The following is a 13358-nucleotide window of genomic DNA, read 5'->3' as shown; positions in this document are numbered from 1 at the left end:
AAGTATTAGTACCAGATGTACTGTCAGGGAAACCACACGGCAAGCGGATTTTCGTTTTTTTTTTTATATTTAAGGAACCTAAAGCTGAGAAGTCAAATATTAATCATCAAAGCAGTTCCAAGCAACTCTAAAATATTCTCGAGAAAATAGGCTTTACCGGCCGCGGTGGTCTAGCGGTTCTAGGCGCTCAGTCCGGAACCGCGCGACTGCTACGGTTGCAGGTTCGAATCCTGCCTCGGGCATGGATGTATGTGATGTCCTTAGGTTAGTTAGGTTTAAGTAGTTCTAAGTTCTAGGGGACTGATGACCACAGATGTTGAGTCCCATAGTGCTCAGAGCCAAAATCGGCTTTGAAGTTTTCCGCGTGCTTTTAATATAGGAAAAACGTTATTTCCCAGGGAAGCGTGGATCTATGGCAGATTGTTTGCCTGCCATATTTCTGGCCTGGGTTCGGTTCCTGGCGGGAGTAAATTTTTAAACAAACTTTCAAATTCCTATGAGCATTTCCATGAAGCGAAAAACGCGTACAAAAAATTAATTTGTAAATTCTTTTATTTTAACAATCTTTTACACAAGGTCGGTAATTAAGGATTTGTATTTGCGACGAAAACTGGATGTTAGTCTGCAATATATCATTAGAGATAAGAAGACGTGGATCTACATACATAACAGTCAGTTGCCGCATGTATGAAAGATCATCAGTTGAGAACGGCTTGACCACCTTGGTTGACTGTTTTTGGGTTCGTTATTGTCAGGACAAGGTCTGTATAAAAGAAAACTTTTGGAAAATCCAACGGAAAAGTCTGAAATTAACTTCAGTTGCCGCACGTACCAAAATCATCAACTACCAACGGCTCGACAGATGAGATTGATTTTTGTCATTGTTGAATTAGTAACTATCTGGACAAAGTTTCTATGAAAGAAAGTTTTTAGAAAATACACCGGAAAAGTTGGAAATTTAAATCAATTGTAAAAGATCATCACTTGAGAATGGCGCGGATGATTTGGTTGATTTCTTTTTTTGCAACAGTGGATTATAACGGTATTTTTGGTTCAAAACTGAATAACAAAATTTCGTTTGGGTCGACAGTTCTGCTATCACATGTTTTCATAACAAAAAAGTCAATTTGACAGTTAGACATATTATAAATACATATTTAATTTTCTGTACAAAAGGGAAACGCCATTACCGAAAATGTCGAAAAATTCTTGACCAATTTATTAAAAATTTTTTACACGACGGTCTAATCAAAGTTGGACGGACATAGGTTACATATTTTGGTAATATATATAATATACACATACAGGTGTGGTATATATACAGGGTGGTCCATTGATAGTGACCGGGCCAAATATCTCACGAAATAAGCATCAAACGAAAAAACTACAAAGAACGAAACTCGTCTAGCTTGAAGGGGGAGACCAGATGGCCCGCTAGATGGCGCTGCCATAGGTCAAACGGATATCAACTTCGTTTTTTTAAATAAGAACCCGCATTTTTATTACATATCCGTGTAGGACGTAAAGAAATACGAATGTTTTAGTTGGACCACTTTTTTCGCATTATGATAGATGGCGCTGTAATAGCCACAAACGTATAAGTACGTGGTATCACGTAACATTCCGCCAGTGCGGACGGTATTTCTTTCGTGATATACTGCTCGTTTTAAAATGGACCATTTACAAATTGCGGAGAAGGTCGATATCGTGTTGATGTACGGCTATTGTGATCAAAATGCCCAACGGGCGTGTGCTATGTATGCTGCTCGGTATCCTGGACATCATCCAAGTGTTCGGACCGTTCGCCAGATACTTACGTTATTTAAGGAAACAGCAAGTGTTCAGCGACATGTGAATCGTCAACCACGACCTGCAACAAATGAGGATGCCCAAGTAGGTGTTTTAGCTGCTGTCGCGGTTAATCCGCACGTCAGTAGCAGACAAATTGCGCGAGAATCGGGAATCTCAAAAACGTCGGTGTTGATAATGCTACATCAATATCGATTGCACCCGTACCATATTTCTATGCACCAATAACTGCATGGCGACGACTTTGAACGTCGTGTACAGTTCTGCCACTGGGATCAAGAGAAATTACGGGACGATGACAGATTTTTTGCACCCGTTCTATTTAGCGACGAAGCGTCATTCACCAACAACTGTAACGTAAACCGGCATAATATGCGCTATTGGGCAACGGAAAATCCACAATGGCTGCGACAAGTGGAACATCAGCGACCTTCGCGGGTTAATGTATGGTGCGGCATTATGGGAGGAAGGATAATTGGCCCCCATATTATCGATGGCAATCTAAATGGTGCAATGTATGCTGATTTCCTAGGTAATGTTCTACCGATTTTACTACAAGATATTTCACTGCATGACATAATGGCGATGTACTTCCAACATGATGGATGTCCGGCACATAGCTCGCGTGCGGTTGAAATGGCACTGAATAGCATATTTCATGACAGGTGGAATATTCATCGAAGCACCATACCATGGCCCGCACGTTCACCGGATCAGACGTCTCCGGATTTCTTTCTGTGGGGAAAGTTGAAGGATATTTGCTATCGTGATCCACCCACAACGCCTGACTACATGCGTCAGATGGAACCGCGTGCCGCTACGGTCGCAGATTCGAATCCTGCCTCGGGCATAGATGTGTGTGATGTCTTTGGTTTGTTAGGTTTAAGTAGTTCTAAGTTCTATGGGACTGATGACCCCAGATGTTAAATCCCATAGTGCTTAGAGCCATTTGAACCATGCGTCAGCGCATTGTCAATGCATATGCGAATATTACGGAAGGCGAACTACTCGCTGTTGGGAGGAATGTCGTTACACGTATTGCCAAATGCATTGAGTTTGACGGACATCATTTTGAGCATTTATTGCCTTAATGTGGTATTTACAGGTAATCACGCTGTAACAGCATGCGTTCTCAGAAATGATACGTTCACAAAGGTACAGGTATCACATTGGAACAACCGAAATAAGATGTTCAAATGCACCTACGCTCTGTATTTTAATCTAAAAAACCTACCTGTTACCAACTGTTCGTCTAAAATTGTGAGCCATATGTTTGTGACTATTACAGTGCCATCTATTACAAGGCGAAAAAAGTGGTCCAACAAAACATTCATATTTCTTTACGTACTACATGAATATGTAATAAACATGGGGGTTTCTGTTTTAAAAAAACGCAGTTGATAACCGTTTGACCTATGGCAGCACCATCTAGCCGGCCAACCATAGCGCCATCTTGTTTCCCCCTTCAAGCTAGACAAGTTTCGTTCTTTGTGGTTTTTTCGTTAGTCGCTTATTTCGTGAGATATTTGGCCCGGTCACGATCAATGGACCACCTTGTATAGAGAAACCGTAGTTACCACAAATCTCGAAAAGTTCTTCACCGATTTACTTCCAATTTTTACACGAACCTATAATGAACATTCGAAAGGACATCGGCTAAATATTTTGTAATATATTACATATATAATATGTAATATAGAAAAAGGAAACTTTCTTACCAAAAATCTCGTCAAGATCTTGACGGACTTGCTTCAGATTTTTACACTACGCCCGATTGACCATTCAGACAGAAATGGACTTAAAGAGGTGAGGGCGGTGCGGGGGGGGAGGGGGGGAGAGGAGGTTATGCACAGAGAGTTGGGTGGAGGAAGAGACGTAATGTGAGAGGGGGGATGAGAAGAGTGGTAGAGCGAGGGAGAAGGGAATTTAGGATGTATATGCAAATTTAGCAATTGAGAAGAATTTCCGGTTTCGCTAGTTTTTCATAGAAGTGACATTTAAATATGTGATAATCAACACATATTCGACCAATCCTTTTATTAAATGGTGTTCTTAGTGACGAACAAACAACGATCGAAAGGAGACAGGAAGTTTCACTTACATGATCGTGAACATGCACAATAAATTTGCGTCAGTCAGGAATGGAACCCAGGCTATCCACATGGCATGCGAACATTCTCCCACACAGGAACGCTGCCTGTCGAAAAATGGACTTTACTGTAGGTTGGTACGGAGGCTCGGAAAACTTCAAAGTTGATTTTATCGAGATTTTTTGCGGGTTACATCGAACTGCTTTGGGAAATTGTAATCGTAGTTCTGAACTTCACGCATCATAAATAAAAAATTCATAAAAAACCGATTCCTGTATGCCTCTGCATGTCCATCTTTTCAGAGATGGTTGCGGAACTAGGCTGTTTGGTGCAGGATGTCAAATCAAAGACCTTTCAGCCGTCTAATTTCCAAACTGTTATTTTACTTACCTACCAGTTTCGGTGATTTACTACGCCATTTTCATGCCCCAGACCAACGTATAGGAATATTCCAACCTCGGTTCCAGTCGAAGTACGGACCAGCACTCAAATACTGGTATCTGTAGATTTCTGCTTGATACGGCGATCACTTCAACCATCGCCTGCTGACCAGTATTTGAATGCTGGCCCCTATTTTGTTCGGAACCGGGACTGGAGTCTTCCCACAGGTCGGTCAGGTTGCCTGAAGATGGCGTAGTAAATCATCAAAACTGGTAGCCAAATAAAATAACAGTTTGGAAATTAGACGGCTGAAAGGTCTTCGATTTGACATCCTGATTGTCGCATAGCCTTCTTGTCAGCCTCGTATGGTCAACTGAGTAGCTATTTCTTTTTGTTTTAATTTATTGGCTTTCGAGACGTGCCCCTATAGCCAACTCAAGAATGGGATGTGAATTATGACGATGCGAACGTAAGGATAACACAACATCGAGTCCCTGAGCGAAGAAAATTTCCGACCTGCCGGGAATCGACCCAGGCTCCTTCACTTAGCAATCCGCAGCTATGACGGTGCAGCTACCGAAGCGGACGAGGAGCTAATTGACCATTTAGTAGTGGTTCCAAAGGCAAGAAACCCGACAACAACCAGGAGAGCGGTGTGCTGACCACATGCCCCGCCATAAGGCATACGGTGACGCCATCGTAAGAGGACGACATTGACAGTGCACGGGGTCCGATTAGCCAGTCTAGGACCATAACGCGAATTTGTTTCTTAGTATCTGAGTAATACAAATACACAAACGAAATTTACAGCAGCCGAGAGCACTGCAAATTCCTCTACAGGATTCAGAATGGCTCTGAGCACTATGCGACGTAACTTCTGAGGTCATCAGTCGCCTAGAACTTAGAACTAATTAAACCTAACTAACGTAAGGACATTACACACATCCATGCCCGAGGCAGGATTCGAACCTGCCACCGTAGCGGTCACGCGGTTCCAGACTGAAGCGCCTAGAACCGCAGTTCTCTTAGGTTGTTCGCAGCTGATGCTGTAATTTACCGTCTAGTAAGGTCATCCGAAGACCAGTATCAGTTGCAAAGCGATTTAGAAAAGATTGCTGTATGGTGTGGCAGGTGGCAGTTGACGCTAAGTAACGAAAAGTGTGAGGTGATTCACATGAGTTCCAAAAGAAATCCGTTGGAATTCCATTACTCGATAAATAGTACAATTGTCAAGGCTGTCAATTCAACTAAGTACCTGGGTGTTAAAATTACGAAAAACTTCAGTTGGAAAGACCACATAGATAATATTGTGGGGAAGGCGAGCCAAAGGTTGCGTTTCATTGGCAGGACACTCAAAAGATTCAACAAGTCCACTAAAGAGACAGCTTACACTACACTCGTTCGTTCTCTGTTAGAATATTGCTGCGCGGTGTGGGATCCTTACCAGGTGGGATTGACGAACGACATCAAAAGGGTGCAAAAAAGGGCAGCTCGTTTTGTATTATCACGTAATAGGGGAGAGAGTGTTACAGATGTGATACGCGAGTTGGGATGGAAGTCATTAAAGCAAAGACGTTTTTCGTCGCGGCGAGATCTACACTCCTGGAAATGGAAAAAAGAACACATTGACACCGGTGTGTCAGACCCACCATACTTGCTCCGGACACTGCGAGAGGGCTGTACAAGCAATGATCACACGCACGGCACAGCGGACACACCAGCAACCGCGGTGTTGGCCGTCGAATGGCGCTAGCTGCGCAGCATTTGTGCACCACCGCCGTGTCAGCCAGTTTGCCGTGGCATACGGAGCTCCATCGCAGTCTTTAACACTGGTAGCATGCCGCGACAGCGTGGACGTGAACCATATGTGCAGTTGACGGACTTTGAGCGAGGGCGTATAGTGGGCATGCGTGAGGCCGGGTGGACGTACCGCCGAATTGCTCAACACGTGGGGCGTGAGGTCTCCACAGTACATCGATGTTGTCGCCAGTGGTCGGCGGAAGGTGCACGTGCCCGTCGACCTGGGACCGGACCGCAGCGACGCACGGATGCACGCCAAGACCGTAGGATCCTACGCAGTGCCGTAGGGGACCGCACCGCCACTTCCCAGCAAATTAGGGACACTGTTGCTCCTGGGGTATCGGCGAGGACCATTCGCAACCGTCTCCATGAAGCTGGGCTACGGTCCCGCACACCGTTAGGCCGTCTTCCGCTCACGCCCCAACATCGTGCAGCCCGCCTCCAGTGGTGTCGCGACAGGCGTGAATGGAGGGACGAATGGAGACGTGTCGTCTTCAGCGATGAGAGTCGCTTCTGCCTTGGTGCCAATGATGGTCGTATGCGTGTTTGGCGCCGTGCAGGTGAGCGCCACAATCAGGACTGCATACGACCGAGGCACACAGAGCCAACACCCGGCATCATGGTGTGGGGAGCGATCTCCTACACTGGCCGTACACCACTGGTGATCGTCGATGGGACACTGAATAGTGCACGGTACATCCAAACCGTCATCGAACCCATCGTTCTACCATTCCTAGACCGGCAAGGGAACTTGCTGTTCCAACAGGACAATGCACGTCCGCATGTATCCCGTGCCACCCAACGTGCTCTAGAAGGTGTAAGTCAACTACCCTGGCCAGCAAGATCTCCGGATCTGTCCCCCATTGAGCATGTTTGGGACTGGATGAAGCGTCGTCTCACGCGGTCTGCACGTCCAGCACGAACGCTGGTCCAACTGAGGCGCCAGGTGGAAATGGCATGGCAAGCCGTTCCACAGGACTACATCCAGCATCTCTACGATCGTCTCCATGGGAGAATAGCAGCCGGCATTGCTGCGAAAGGTGGATATACACTGTACTAGTGCCGACATTGTGCATGCTCTGTTGCCTGTGTCTCTGTGCCTGTGGTTCTGTCAGTGTGATCATGTGATGTATCTGACCCCAGGAATGTGTCAATAAAGTTTCCCCTTCCTGGGACAATGAATTCACGGTGTTCTTATTTCAATTTCCAGGAGTGTATTTACGAAATTTCAGTCACCAACTTTCTCTTCCGAATGCGAAAATATTTTGCTGAGCCCAACCTACATAGGTAGGAATGATCATCAAAATAAAATAAGAGAAATCAGAGCTCGAACAGAAAGGTTTAAGTGTTCGTTTTTCCCGCGCGCTTTTCGGGAGTGGAATGGTAGAGAGATAGTATGATTGTGGTTCGATGAACCCTCTGCCAAGCACTTAAATGTGAATTGCAGAGTAATTATGTAGATGTAGATGTAGACGGCCACACCGGCCGGCTCTACAGGATTATTTGGTAACATTAAACGCTAAAAAATGCATTATACTGGAGTGGACCGGTTTGAATATAAGGTGCGAAGAAGTAAACAATGGCCATTTCTTGCTGTTGGCTGATCTAACTTACCTGTACGAAGATGATGGGCACAGCTAGCAGCAGAGAAGCCGTCCAAATGATGAGGATGACTCTGCGCGCCTGACGGATGGTACACGTGTACTTCGCGCGCATCGGGTGCACGATGGCGTAGTACCTGAAAACAGCACATGCTACATGTAGCGGAACACTGCGGGTACGGTTCATATACATGGGATGGACAAAAGAATGGAAACACCAAAAACGGTACACATTACCAAGCCCGCCTCGGTGCAGGAAAACTGTTCTAATTCGAAACAGCTTCAAGTTATCTCGTAACGTATAAATACGTGTCCTGCATGGCACTTTCAGGTAAAGGTGCGTTTACACTGCGATTTGTATCGACACATGTATGAGATACATGTATATGCGACTTTGCGACATGTATCGCGGCTTGTATGAGTTGACAAGTATCAACCTCATACATGTATGAGCGTGCGTTTACACTGGTTGATACGTATCACTGTGCGATAGCTTCCGACGACAGTTTGGAAGATTTCACATTTTTATGTGCTGATGCACTTGCTCATTTGGAAGATGATAGGAAGAAACGGCGGAGGAAGCGTAGATGGTGGCACAGAGAGTTTCTCGCGAATTAACGCTGGAGGATGGCGCATATTTTATAAATTATGTTAGGATGAGTATGGAGGATTTCCGCGGTTTGTTATCACTTGTGGCTCCTCTTGTGTCCAAAACCAACACAAACTTTCGGGAAGCGATTCCACCAGAGGATCAGTTGGCAGTAACACTCCGTTTTTTAGCCACTGGGGATTCCTCGTAAAACGAAGATTTCATGACAAAACATTTGCATTGTCGCGCGATTGCTAATGCCAACGTCTCACACACGATTGTCGGCATCCGTTGTCAACATTATCACGCGAGGCCGCCGGAATAATAGCAAAACATTGATATACGTGCCAGATGCATGAAAAAATTATATAATGTATTACATTCCCTGATATATATATATATATATATATATATATATATATATATATATATATATATATATATATATAAAACTTTTACCTTCACTTCTTGGGATGAAACTTGCACAATGGCCTCGCAAACACGAAGAATAATGTTGCATATGGCACTTTTTGATATTCTATGCAGATACATTAACGTCGAAACGACAGTCGGCACCTTCAAAACTCAAACAGCCGTCAAAGAGCCTGGTACTACGCATGCGCGAGTTCAAATGTCGCTCACACATGTCGCGTATATGGCCAAAAAGCGATATACAAAATGTATACGCGACATGTATGAGCTCGAGGGTCCGCATACAAGTTCCGTGAATTTTTGTATGAGGTGATGTATCGCGACATGTCAAATTGACATGTCGCTCATACATATCGCGATACATGTATCCCAGTGTAAACGTACCTTAACGTTGGCTGGTAGTCAAGCACGGTTCTCTACAAATTAGAACAAAAATACTCAATAATATTGAGATCTCTCGAAATTAGACCGAAAAGGCTCAATAATGTTGAGATCTGGTGTCTGGTGGCAATGGGAGATACAGTTCGTCGTGGTGCTCACTATACTGAACGATGCCAGCTGTGTTAACAGGTGCTATATTATAAGTACCTAATTTTACGGCTGCTAGCGTCTTACTGAAATGTGTTTACCTGCATAAATAACACCTTTGTGGAGCAACGTCAGCGACTTTGAATCTTTGTGAAGATTATTCTTATTTCAAGTATTGTTTCCATGAACTGAGTTGTTGGTTTGATTAATGACAAATTACATTAACGAATGTATATCGGGAAGCAGTCGTTAGTATATCTACTTCTCTAAACAGGCCTGTGAAGGAGGCTTGAGTTCACGCTTCAAGTAGGAGTACAATCTAAGATAGAAGAAATAATAAACGATGCACCACGAAGAAATTACCCGAATGGGACGAATATTGGTAGATGCGATATACACTACTGGCCATTAAAATTGCTACACCACCAATATGACGTACAACAGACGCGAAATTTAACCGAAAGGAAGAAGATGCTGTGATATGCAAATGATTAGCTTTTCAGAGCATTCACGCAAGGTTGGCGCCGGTGGCGGCACCTACAACGTGCTGACATGAGGAAAGTTTCCAACCGATTTCTCATATACAAACAGCAGTTGGCCGGCGTTGCCTGATGAAACGTTGTTGTGATGCCTCGTGTAAGGAGGAGAAATACGTACCATCACGTTTCCGACTTTGATAAAGGTCGGATTGTACCCTATACCCATTGTGGTTTATCGTATCGCGACATTGCTGCTCGCGTTGGTCGAGATACAATGACGATTAGCAGAATATGGAATTGGTGGGTTCAGGAGGGTAATACGGAACGCCGACTGGATCCTAACGGCCTCGTATCACTAGCAGTCGAGATGACAGGCATCTTATCCGCACGGCTGTAACGGATCGTGCAGCCACGTCTCGATCCCTGAGTCAACAGATGGGGACGTTTGCGAGACAACGACCATCTCCATGAACAGTTCGACGACGTTTGCAGCAGCATGGACTTTCAGCTCGGAGACCATGGCTGCGGTTACCCTTGACGCTGCATCACAGACACGAGCGCCTGTGATGGTGTACTCAACGACGAACCTGGGTGCACGAATGGCAAAACATTTTTTCGGATGAATCCAGGTTCTGTTTACAGAATCATGATGATCGCATCCGTGTTTGGCGAAATCGCTGTGAACGCACCTTGGAATCGTGTATTCGTCATCGCCATACTGACCCATCACCCGGCGTGATGGTATGGGGTGCCATTGGTTACACGTCTCGGTCACCTCTTGTTCGCATTGACTGCACTTTGAACAGTGGACGTTACATTTCAGACGTGTTACGACCCGTGACTCTAGCCTTCATTCGATCCCTGAAAAAACCTTATATTTCAGCAGGATAATGCACGACCGCATGTTGCAAGTCCTGTACGGGCCTTTCTGGACACAGAAATTGTTCGACTGCTGCCCTGGCCAGCATATTCTACAGATCTGTCAGCAATTGAAAACGTCTGGTCAGTGGTGGCCGAGCAACTGGCTCGTCACTATACGCCAGTCACTACTCTTGATGAACTGTGGTATCGTGTTGAAGCTGCATGGGCAGCTGTACCTGTACACGCCATCCAAGCTCTGTTTGACTCTATGCCCAGGCGTATCAAGGCCGTTATTACGGCCAGAGGTGGTTGTTCTGGGTACTGATTTCTCAGGATCAATGCACCCAAATTGCGTGAAAATGTAATTGTTGTGTTGGCAGAAGAGCCAACACCATGTTACGAATGGAAGCCGAAATGCACGCGTTTTAGCTCACGCAGGCTGGCGTGAGGAGAGAAGGACTATACTGACGTGAGATCTGGATCATGACAAGGAATTAGAATTCAGAAGCGGACGTAATTAGTTTGATACTTAACTTTAATCCATTAATGATAAACGTCGCTCTTGATGGTACATGATTCACAACATTATCTCCATCAATAAACACTTCCGGGCTAAGTTGCCGTGGTCGATCTGTAAAACTTCTTCTCCCTAACGTTTCGTTCTCAACTACGGAGAACATCTTCGGAGGTGAGTCAACGACTGGCTGCTAGGAGCTGGGGCCGCCGCTTATATGGATATCGTAGAGGGCGCCACCGTACGTCACGTGGCGTCGATGTGCAGCTATCTCTGGCTATCGTCTGTTCTCTCGATTGCAGGCAATCGATTGTCACGTGATTGATGCAACGTCGACCGCCATATCTTATCCAATTTTAGTCCTTCTTCTTTACGATTAAAATTGTATTGATGTTTGTGGATTTCAATTGCCTCTCTACACATACGTGTATAATAATGCGACGTCCTCGCAAGCACGCTGGTTTCACCAAATTTTATTTCGTGATCTCCATCCTTAAAAACATGTTCCGCTGCTGCCGATTTGTCGATATGTCCCAAGCGACAGTTTCTTTTGTGCTCCGTCAACCGTGTATTGATGCTTCTTTTTGTAGTTCCTATGTAAACCCTGCCACAACTGCACGGAATTTTATATACCCCTGGGGTGGCTAGGGGGTGACGAGCATCTTTTGTTGATCTTAGGCATTCACTAATTTTCTTAGTAGGTCTGAAAATGGTCTCTACGTGAAACTTGGCTAGTACTTTCCCAATGCGATCCGTGATATTATGGATGAACGGAAGAAATACTTTTCCAGCTGATGGTTGTTGCTCTCTCCTATTTTTAGGCATTTTTCTATTTGGGTGAAGTGCTCGGTTAATCTCGTTTTCCATATAACCATTTTTTGCAAAGGCTATTCGTAAATGATTTAGTTCTTCTTGTAAGTAGCCTGGTTCACAAATATTATTGGCCCTATCCACTAATGTTTTTATGACCCCCCACTTTTGCCTAGGGTGGTGGTTTGAGTTCTTATGGAGGTAGCGATCAGTATGTGTACCTTTCCTGTAGACCTTATGGCCTAAGGTCCCATCCACCCGTTCATCCATAATATCACGGATCGCATTGGGAAAGTACTAGCCAAGTTTCACGTAGAGACCATTTTCAGACCTACTAAGAAAATTAGTGAATGCCTAAGATCAACAAAAGATGCTCGTCACCCCCTAGCCACCCCAGGGGTATATAAAATTCCGTGCAGTTGTGGCAGGGTTTACATAGGAACTACAAAAAGAAGCATCAATACACGGTTGACGGAGCACAAAAGAAACTGTCGCTTGGGACATATCGACAAATTGGCAGTAGCGGAACATGTTTTTATGGATGGAGATCACGAAATAAAATTTGGTGAAACCAGCGTGCTAGCGAGGACGTCGCATTATTATACACGTATGTGTAGAGAGGCAATTGAAATCCACAAACATCAATACAATTTTAATCGTAAAGAAGAAGGATTAAAATTGGATAAGATATGTCGGTCGACGTTGCATCAATCACGTGACAATCGATTGCCTGCAATCGAGAGAACAGACGATAGCCAGAGATAGCTGCACATCGACGCCACGTGACGTACGGTGGCGCCCTCTACGATATCCATATAAGCGGCGGCCCCAGCTCCTAGCAGCCAGTCGTTGACTCACCTCCGAAGATGTTCTCCGTAGTTGAGAACGAAACGTTAGGGAGAAGAAGTTTTACAGATCGACCACGGCAACTTAGCCCGGAAGTGTTTATTGATGAAGACGCCGGCCGTGAAAGCCTACATGGAATGACACAACATTATCTGTTCAGAATACATTCATAGTAACTGAATATGGGGCCTTGCTAGGTCGTAGCAAATGACGTATCTGAAAGCTATGGTAAACTGTTGTCTCTGCAAATGAGAGCGTATGTAGACAGTGAACCATCGCTAGCAAAGTCGGCTGTACAACTGGAGCGAGTGTTAGGGAGTCTAGACTAGACCTGCCGTGGGGCGGCGCTCGGTCTGCAATCACTGTTAGTGGCGACAGGCGGGTCCGACGTATACCATCGGACCGCGGCCGATTTAAAGGCTACCACCCAGCAAGTGTGTTGTCTGGCGGTGGCACCACAGTAATCACATGTCAGTTCTAGTATAATATATTTGTCCAATGAATACCCGTTTATCATCTGCATTTCTTCTTGGTGTAGCAATTTTAATGGCCAGTAGTGTAGTAAGAGATGCTGCGACCTTGCTGCCAAGGTAGGATTTAGCAGGCACGAAGACAAGG

At 45.0% G+C, this 13358-nt stretch overlaps 1 protein-coding gene across 1 annotated transcript in view; it reads right to left on the bottom strand.

Annotated features, from left to right (window-relative positions):
- Positions 1 to 13358, bottom strand: part of LOC126195295 (pyroglutamylated RF-amide peptide receptor-like) — a 154006-nt gene that overhangs the window by 115955 nt on the left and 24693 nt on the right. The window contains exon 2 of the mRNA XM_049933845.1: positions 7695 to 7818. Within this exon, the coding sequence (XP_049789802.1) occupies positions 7695 to 7818 (124 nt within the window). The remainder of the gene's footprint in view (positions 1 to 7694; positions 7819 to 13358) is intronic.

Source organism: Schistocerca nitens, chromosome 7 (genome assembly GCF_023898315.1).
Source record: "Schistocerca nitens isolate TAMUIC-IGC-003100 chromosome 7, iqSchNite1.1, whole genome shotgun sequence".
In the NCBI taxonomy this organism is placed as follows: Eukaryota; Metazoa; Arthropoda; class Insecta; order Orthoptera; family Acrididae; genus Schistocerca; species Schistocerca nitens.
This window is presented reverse-complemented; position numbering and strand designations above follow the sequence as displayed.